General features: G+C 50.4%; 1 protein-coding gene across 1 annotated transcript; it reads left to right on the forward strand.

The window, feature by feature from the left end:
• Window positions 1–3,462: 3,462 nt before the first annotated feature.
• HAPLN2 (hyaluronan and proteoglycan link protein 2) lies at window positions 3,463–5,544 on the forward strand. The gene is given in 6 exon segments (XM_005898741.3): window positions 3,463–3,550; window positions 3,751–4,104; window positions 4,301–4,417; window positions 4,554–4,736; window positions 5,142–5,309; window positions 5,312–5,544. Coding segments are annotated over 6 exon segments (1,020 nt in total). The 3' UTR covers window positions 5,422–5,544.
• The last annotated feature ends 4,265 nt before the right edge of the window (window positions 5,545–9,809 follow it).

Genomic DNA, 9,809 nt, shown 5'->3' on the forward strand with positions numbered 1-9,809 from the left:
ATGAAGGAACAAATAAAATGACCTCTCTGAGAGCTTTCCAAAGTCTTTCCATCCTCAGAAATTCCTGAGTCCTTCCCAGAGACGGAAAATTTTCCTTACTCTCTAATTTCCATCCTCTCCTATTGCAATGCTAACTAGTCACTCTGCCCTCCTTGGCACCCAGCCACCTCCCTGGCCTTACCCCAAATCTCTTTCGAGACTTGAAGCTTGAGTATTAAGGCAGATCCCATTTCAACCTTCTCACCAACTTTCTCTCTCCCCATTTTCTTCTCCTTGGGGATGTCAGTTCCTGTTCTGAACCCGCCCCTACCCGGGCCCTTTTTCCGGTGGTGTGTGCCAGCCGGTCCTACATCCCACATCCCCAGCTGTTGACATTTCGTTGCCATTACCCAGAGGATAAAGAAAGGGCCCCTGTTATCCAACAATAGGGGAAAAGAAGGAGACAATGGGAAATTGTGCTTCCGATGGGGAGGGGACAGAGAAAGAAAGGACAGACAGATGACAGACAGAGGGGGCTGGACAGAAGGGGTCAGGTTTCTTGAAGCAAGTGGAGGTCCTGGAAGTCTGGTTCCCACCTTGACAGCCTCTTCCTATAGGCAATGCGCACCCAGGCGCCGGAGGGCAGAGGTGAGGACTTTGCTGGGGGAGGGAGAGGGGTGCTGCTTAGAGGAGGATCATATAGAAAAGCAGAGGCAGCTGGAACTCGACACATAGATCTTTGAACATCATTTGTAATGCATCCCCCTGCCCAGCAGTCCAACATCCTTATACCCACCAATCAATCTATCCCTTCTCTGGTCCAAGAGCATCTAGAAGAAACGAGGCACCCCACTGTCTGCAACATTTCAGGCAATCATTCCTGGGTCGCCTCCTTCACTCCATCCCTCTTCATGGGTTCCCGTTTCATGCTGTGTCTTCCCCTGGGCCCAGGGCAGTGAGTACCGCAGACACAGTGCCCTGTCACAAAGCTGGATCTGAGTCACTTAACGTGGCTTAGTGGAATGATGAGTGGGGGAGTTTCTGGTACCTTGGCTTCTTTGAACTCAGGGCAGAAGCATTTCCTCAAAGTTGCAAAAGGAGAGACCACACTGATCAGGGGCCCAAGTCCTGAGGCTCTTAAGTGCTTGGACCTCCCCGGACCCAGGCAACTCCTTCACCTGGAAACTCTTTCTCCAGCAGGACCAAAAGCTGCCAATCACTGCACCTGCCATCTCTGTGAAGAGGCCCACTTCTAACAGGTCAGTGTCAAAGTATCTTACAGCATATTATTGATCAGAATGTTCATAAAATAATTATCAGAGAAATGATTTTGTATTATATCTAAAAGTATCCCATAAAATTTTTGAATATTTATCTTAAATAAAGCTTTATAAGTGAAAACAAAAAGGGAGTAGGCACTGGAGCTGTTGGCCACTCTCTCATTCTCTGTAAGGGACATGAAGAAGGAATGTGTGTGCCTGCTTTGAGACACAGAAATACAGGCCAGTGACTAAGAGCTTGAACCTCATGTTAAGCCTGGACCCAAGTCCCAGCAAACCCCTCCCCTTAACAGCTGGGTGACCTCATTCAAGAATCCTGACATGGCAGCTCCTTCGGGCATGTATAATTGGGATTCATAACCATTCCCAACTCATAGGATTGCTAGGGGGAGTAAATATAAAAGTGTACTTGAAAAGTGCTTAGAGCAGGTTCAGGCACATTTAACTTTTAGTGTGTTGGTGCTGGTTGTGGTTACTATGGATCCCTCAACTGATCTCAGTTCCCACTCTCTCTTACCAGTTCCCACTGTCTCAACCAGGTGCTTACCAGGTTGTCCTGTACAGGAGACATGTTCTGTCACTGACTTCCCTGTTGCAGATGCTTTTCTTCTTAACCACTGGGAAGTCCTTTCTGCACCTAACCTCTGTCTCCTGCCGCATACTCAGCTCTGACCTTCATCTGCAGGAAGATGGAGCTTGGCTCCTTAGCCTTCAGAGTCCTCCTCCAAGTTTCCTTCCTCTTGCCATGTCTCTGCTCTTCTTCCCAAAAGTCCTTCATGTGAGCTCATTCATTAACACACATATTTATTTAGCACCGACTGTGTGCCAAAAACTATGCCGGCAGTTGCAGGTAACAACTAACATATACATAGCACTTATCCATAGATATCAGGACCTATTTAAGCATTTCATGTATGTTACTTCATCTAACTCCACAACTACTCAGTGAGGTAGTCATGCTACTGTCTCCAGCATTTTACTGATGAGGACATTGAAGCAGATAGAGGTTAAGCAACTTGTTCAAAGGAAGTAGAGGAATCAGATCTTAAAAAGGGATAAAACTAGGTTAAGGGGTCTTTAGCCCAATTATTTAAAAAAATGGCCAAGGTGATAAAGAATAGATAAGATAAAGAATGGGGGAAATCAACTACTGAAATAGACAGCTGTGTTCAAAATAATTTTTAGTAGCCTTATAATTTCATACTTTGTAACTTTATAATTACGGGAAAGCTCACTGATGTAGTCTACATATGCATATGTATTTAACTTTCAAATTCACACTGCTAATTTAGCTGCTAATAGAAATACTTCTAAGGGAAAAAGTTCCGAGTCCAGAGCAGTAGGAAAACCAGAGTGGTAGATCACAGTGCATGGCAGTGTGATGAAGTGGAGGCGAGAGGAAAGGTTTCCCAGTGGAGGTGAAGCCCAAACTGATTGCCTGTTAAGAAGAAGGTGAGGGTGAACTTGGACTGAGTTGGAGCCAGGACATGTCTGGAGCATAATGCCGAGGCCACAGGTGGTGAGGAGGGGGGTAGGGGGGTGGAGGTGCCCTGAGAGGCTGGATCACAGAGAGCCTTGGAAGTTGGGTTAGGACACTGGATTTGATCCTCATTGGCAACGAGGAGTCACTGCTTTAAGCAGGAGAGTGACAAGATCATATTTACTCTGGCTTCAGATGGAGAATGGGTGTTGGCTGAAGATAGAGGCCAGAGATGGCAATCCAGAAAGGAAGACTTGAGAAGTAGTACTTGTGCTGAAAATGGATAGGTAGAGGAGGCTCAATCAGGACCTGCTGACTGAAGGGACAAGAGAGGAAAGAGGATGGGCCCAGGAGTCCTGGGTGGGGGGGAGCGTGGGGGCGGGGAGGAGACTTTGTTACTGCCCCTTCCCCATCACCATCCTTTGCTAACAATTTCAGCCCCTTTATCTGCTGCCCTGGCTTCCAGCTGAACAGTCCCCTCTGAGGAATCCCGATGGGAGTTCATCATCTCCCCACCCCATTTCCTTAGTGCTAAAGTGAAAGTGAAGTCGCTCAGTCATGTCAGACTCTTCACGACCCCATGGACTGTAGCCTACCAGGCTCCTCCGCCCATGGGATTTTCCAGGCAAGAGTACTGGAGTGGGTTCCCATTGCCTTCTCCGAGGAAGGAGAGTGCTAAGGAATGCCCAACCTTGTGCCCCACAGACTGGGCTGACTCCCATCATGCAAGGCAGGATCAGCCTCCCCACTCTCTGCCACTTCCTTCTCCCTTGGGCCTTCACCACCTTCCACAGAGCCCTGGGGAGCCAAGGTAAGACCTTAATTCGGCCCAGAATCTGGAGAACAGTGGTGGGGAAAGTGGGAAGGGTTGTTGGAGGTCCTCAGGGACTGAGTCATTTCTGAGTGAGCAATGGAGAGAGGTTTGGGGGGGTCTGGGGAACGCTGGCTTTGGACAGGCACTTGGGCAGTGGGGGTCAGGGGGTTCCTGCCACTGTGGCCCCCTCTGCTCAGCACCCCACCCTGGCCCCCACTACCTCCTGCCCCCCATCCACGAGGTCATTCACTCTCGTCGTGGGGCCACGACCACGCTGCCCTGCGTCCTGGGCGCCCCGCCTCCCAGCTACAAGGTGCGCTGGAGTAAAGTGGAGCCCGGGGAACTCCGGGAAACGCCCATCCTCATCACCAACGGACTGCATGCCCGGGGCTACGGGCCCCTGGGGGGGCGCGCCAGGATGCGAAGAGGGCATCGGCTGGACGCCTCCCTGGTCATCGCGGGCGTGCGCCTGGAAGACGAGGGCCGGTACCGCTGTGAGCTCATCAACGGCATCGAGGACGAGAGCGTGGCGATGACCCTGCGCCTGGAGGGTGAGGCCCTTCGGTTGCTGCCGCTTTCCTCTCTGGCGGTGGTTCGGCCGTATCGTCTCAGGTCTCCCGGGGCTCCTCTCCAGCCTCTCCCCCTCCCTGCTCCCGGAGCCCCAGCCCTTTCTCCTAGGTTGCACCGCCCTTCCTTCCCCCTCTCCTTCTGCCGGCCCTCTCCAGGCTGTCTGCCCCCCACTCCCAGGTGTGGTGTTTCCGTACCAGCCCAGCCGGGGCCGGTACCAGTTCAATTACTACGAGGCGAAGCAGGCGTGCGAGGAGCAGGACGGACGTCTGGCCACCTACGCCCAGCTGTACCAGGGTGAGTGGCCGGGTACCGCCCAGGTTCTCTCCGGGCTGTCGCCTGGACCCCAGGGGAGGCAAATTCGGGTTTGGCTCCCGCCTGTGATGCGTTTGATCCCGCTACCCGCCTTCCTTCCCCCGCCATCTCCCGCCAGCGTGGACCGAGGGTCTGGACTGGTGCAACGCGGGCTGGCTGCTAGAGGGCTCCGTGCGTTACCCTGTCCTTACGGCGCGCGCGCCCTGCGGTGGCCGAGGTCGGCCCGGGATCCGCAGCTACGGGCCCCGCGACCGGAAGCGCGACCGCTACGACGCCTTCTGCTTCACCTCCGCGCTGTCAGGTAAGGGGGCGGGGCGAGCCATCCTCCGCGTTAGGAGCGGGCCGGGCCTGTCCTGCACGCGACAGAGGAGGATCCGACCTGAGAATGAGGCGGGGGATGGGGGGGGGGGGGGGGCGGGGCCAGAACTCGGGCCTCAAGAATGCGGCGGGGAAGGTAGAAGGCCAACTCCTGAGGTTACAGGGCCTCGCCCCTCCGTCGCTCTGCCCATCCAGCCTCCAGCCTGTCTTTTACAACCTCACCTGCACCCCCAGTCTCTATACTCCCACTCCTCCTACCCAGGCTCGGACCCACCGATCCACACCTGCCCCTCTCCCCCACCCCGACTCTGCCCCCTGGGAGTCTGAATTCCGCCACGCCCCGGCCGGCCCTGCCCTCGGTCAGTTGGTGACCTGCTTCGGTTCCCAGGTCACGTGTTCTTCGTGCCCGGGCGGCTGTCGCTGTCTGAAGCCCACGCGGCCTGCCGGCGGCGCGGGGCCATGGTGGCCAAGGTCGGGCACCTCTATGCCGCCTGGAAGTTCTCTGGGCTGGACCAATGCGACGGCGGCTGGCTGGCGGACGGCAGCGTGCGCTTCCCATCACGACGCCTCGGCCGCGCTGCGGGGGCCTCCCGGATCCCGGAGTGCGCAGCTTTGGCTTCCCCAGACCCCAGCAGGCGGACTATGGGACCTACTGCTACTCCGAATAGGGGCCCACCGCACCCCCTCCAGCGCGCGCGACAAAGTCTGGGAGTCGTGGCGGGGTCTCTCGCCACTTTCCCGAGAGCCTCCCCTTCCATCGGACGAGGAGCAGCTCCTCCTGACCCGCCTTCTCGACCGAAGGCTGCGGGCCAAGGATCCTGGCTGGCCCGGCGTCGGGAGGGGAAGTGGTGGCACCCGGGTGGTAGTGCGCAGCTACGAACCTCTGACCCGAGACGGTTCGCGCCCCCCACCCCGCAGCAGACGACGCAGCCACGGCTAGGTGACGGGAGAGGCGTCCAAGGGGCATTAACTGACTTCTATCCGGCAATAAAAATAACCTGAGGACTTTTTGTGTTGGGTGAAGCTGTCAGCGAGGCATGGGGCTGGGGATGCGGGGGTTGAGGGGGATCACGTTGGATCCAGCGTGCTGAGCCAGCGCCTCGAAATACAGAGGAAAAGGAGGGGCTACTGCCCCTGAGGTATGAGGCTACAAGAGAGTCGGGATTTCGAGGTGCTGTGCTGTGCTGTGCTCATTTGCCTCAGTCGTGTCCGACTCTTTGCGACCCCATGATCTGTAGCCTGCCAGTCTCCTCCGTCCACGGGATTTTCCAGGCAAGAATACAGGAGTGGGTTGCCATCTCCTCCTCCAGAGGATCTTCCCGACCCAGGAATGGAACCCGTGTCTCCTGCTTCTTCTGCACTGCAGGCAGATTCTTTACCATGGAGCCACCTACTGGAAGGAGGAGAGGGCACCAAAAGGCCTTAGGAGAGTTGGACACATCGTGGGCGGTCTGGCCTTGGATAGAATTCAGAGTGATGTTGTGCCAGGCACCACGCGGGGGCGCCACACGCCTACCTAAGGTTACTGGCTAGGAGCGCTCCAAAGCCCCAGGCCTAGCCCCTGGGCACCGCAGAACAAACAGAAGGTGGACCTAAATATATTTCAAAATGTGTTTGTATCCTGCCAGTCTCCCAGAAGAGTTCTCATGACTACTATTAAAGGCAGGAAAGTCACTCCGTTGTTACAACTGACAGGAAATAAACTCGGAAGGAGGAGGTGGCAAACGGACACAATAAGGTCCTCAGAGGGCTGATACTTCAGGGGGTTGTGCATTTGGTTTAGTGTTCACCGCCGCTGTGGCTGCCAGGACAGAAGGGGTAACTGAACCGGGAGCACTCTTAACATCAGGCTAAAAGAAACACACCTGTAACTCAAGAGACAAACTCCAATATCATTAATTCATTTTCCTTAATGTATATTATATATTTTATTTACTTATTTCTGTTTAAGCAATCTTTTCTTTTTGGGCCATGCCACAGTTCCCCCACCATCCAGGCAGTGAACAGTGGGGAGCCCTAACTACTGGACTGTTAGGAAATTCCCTGTTCAAGCAATCTGTACCACAAAAAGCCTGGGCTAGAGAATAATCATGACTGGAGCAAAGAGTAGAACTTTCTTTTCTTTTCTTTTTTTTGAGTATGAGTTTTCAATGATGCTTGATCCATGTTGTAAAATGGCTTTCCAAGAGGATTCTTGAAATCATTGATAAAGAGAATTGATTCCATGGGACTTTATATAAGGGACAAAGAATGATTGAATGAATATAATCTTCAATAATTGGCATATAGCAAATGAAATATTTGTGACAGTTCCTAAGCTTTGATTTTCTCATCTTGGTCATGGGATAATAATAACTGCCTCCTGAATTTGTTGTGAGCAGTAATTGAGACAATGCATGGACTGGGTAGTACATGCCTGATACACATAAGAGGCACTCAGTAAGTGGTGCCTTTAATAATTAATGAGTAATAATGATGGTAACAGAATAACAATAATAATTATTATTCAAGTTCTTACCAGGTAGCCCATAGAATTTGTTGCTGTACAGCAATGATTAGTCAGGATGAGCTAAATTATGCTTTGATAACAAACAACCCCCAAATCTCAGTGATTTAAAACATAAAGATTTATTTCTTAATTGGCCACATGTTCGTTATGGTCAATAAGTGGACTCTTCTCATTTTAGTCATTCAGGTATCTATCCGGATTGATAGAGCAGCCACCATGTCATATGCCATCAATCACCATACCAGAAGGAAAAAATAAAAGAGCCCTGCTGCTGCTGCTAAGTCGCCTCAGTCGTGTCCGACTCTGTGCGACCCCAGAGACGGCAGCCCACCAGGCTCCCCCGTCCCTGGGATTCTCCAGGCAAGAACACTGGAATGGGTTGCCATTTCCTTCTCCAATGCAGGAAAGTGAAAAGTCAAAGTGAAGTCTCTCAGTCGTGTCCGACTCCTAGTGACCCCATGGACTGCAGCCCACCAGGCCCCTCAGTCCATGGGATTTTCAAGGCAAGAGTACTGGCTCTAGAGGGTCTTATACAAGCAATTAAAAGCTACAGATCCCAGGGACACCAGTCTTGTCTACAACTCATTCCCAGAACTAATCACAGGGCCCCGCTCCACCACAAGGGGGCCTAAAAGAATTGGAAATACCTGGTGAACAGAAACAGCACCCATGTCTACCAGCAGCAGCAAGGAGAACAGTCTAAATTCTGGGACATACTGGTAGTCACCCACTCCCTTACTCTTCTGGGTTTCTAAGTTCTGGCCTATTATGTAGTCAGAGTCCCAGACTCAATATCTGAGGCCTCGCAACTCAGACTGTAAGAAGATAGCTTTTTCCCTTCAGTATATGAGAAATGGTCATGGGAGAAGCTTTTCATTTGCTGCAAAGCTTTGTTTCTTTGCCCATTAAAATATATAACCATGAATTCTTACAACTATTCATATTGCTAATAATATTATCTTTTTGTTATAGATAATTTAAAACATACACAAAATAGAGAGAATAGAATAACAAACGACTCCATCTTCTAGCTTGACGATTTCAAAATTCTTATCTCTTGAGTCCTCTCATCTGTGTTTGCTTTTTGCTGGAGTATTTTAAAGCAAATATTAAACAGCCTATCATTTCACCTGTAAATACTCGGTTTGTATTTCTAATATATAGTGACTTAAAAATCATAATTCTACTATCACAGTCCTCAATAAAATTACATTAATTTTATCTAATATTTAGTTCATAATAACTTTCTTCTGAATGTCTAAAAATATAACTTTATAGTTTATTTGCTCAAGCCGGGATCTATACTGCATTTGATTTTTTTTGGTTAAGTATCTTTTAAACCATAACACTTCTTCCTCTTTCATTTTGTTTCTATGCCATCTTGTTTGCTTGTTTATGAAACTAGGTCACTTTCCTGTCGAGTTTCCCACCTTCTGGATCTGGCTGAGTGTATCCTTGAAGTGTCATTAAATATATTCCTCCACCCCCTGTAATTACATTTGGGAGTTCGATTAAGCTTATATTCACTCCTTTCCCCAGGAATATTTCATAAGTGATAACTGGCGTGCTGCAGTCCATGGTGTCGCAAAGAGTCAGACACGACGCAGCAATTGAACAACTGTGTACTTCCTCCTTCATCACATCAGGAGGCACATGGTGTCTGGTTGTTGCACTAGAATACTGATGCTAAGATTGATCAGTTAATTCAGGTACTGTGAGTCTGATCCATTCATTGTAAAGTTCTTCACTGTATTAGTTCCTATGGCTGCTGTAACAAGCTACTACCACAAACTTGGTGGCTTAAGACAACAGAAATTGTTCTCTTAACAACAGTCTGGAGGCCAGAATTCCAAACTAAAGGTGTTGGCTGTGTCTCACTCCCTCTGGAGGCTCTGAGAATTCTTTCTTGTCTCTTTTATCTTCTGGGGGCGAGTGGCATTCCTGGGCTCTTTTGGCTGCATCACTGAAATCTCTCGGCTTCCCTGGTGGCTCAGCTGGTAAAGACTCTGCCTGCAATGTGGGAGACCTGGGTTCAATCCCTGGGTTGAGAAGATCCCCTGGAGGAGGGCATGGCCACCCACTCCAGTATTTTGGCCTGGAGAATCCCATGAACCATATAGCTCATGGGGCCGCAAAGAGCCGGACACGACTGAACGACTTTCACTGAACTCTGCTTCCTCCCTTTCAAGTGCTTGTGTCTCCTCCTCTCCTGTCTCTCCTTAGGATACTCGTCATTGCATTTGCCTTACCTGGATAATCCAGGATGATCCCTTCTCAAAAACATTAACCAAATTTCAGGAGTGAATTCATGTAATGAACCACACCCACAAAGGCCCTTTTCGAAACAGGTTAACCCTTGCAGTTTTCAGGGATTAAGATGTGGGCATATCTTTTTGTAGCCATCATTTAACCCACTACACTCCTCAACTTCTTATCTAATGGCTACTGAGGATCACTTTCTAGATCTATTATTTTATTAGGAGTGTGAAATGGAGATGTTCTAATTTTGCCATTCCCCCTTCACTTATTAGCTGTGAATTGTCTATA

The sequence above is a fragment of the Bos mutus genome, chromosome 3 (genome assembly GCF_027580195.1).
Source record: "Bos mutus isolate GX-2022 chromosome 3, NWIPB_WYAK_1.1, whole genome shotgun sequence".
In the NCBI taxonomy this organism is placed as follows: domain Eukaryota; kingdom Metazoa; phylum Chordata; class Mammalia; order Artiodactyla; family Bovidae; genus Bos; species Bos mutus.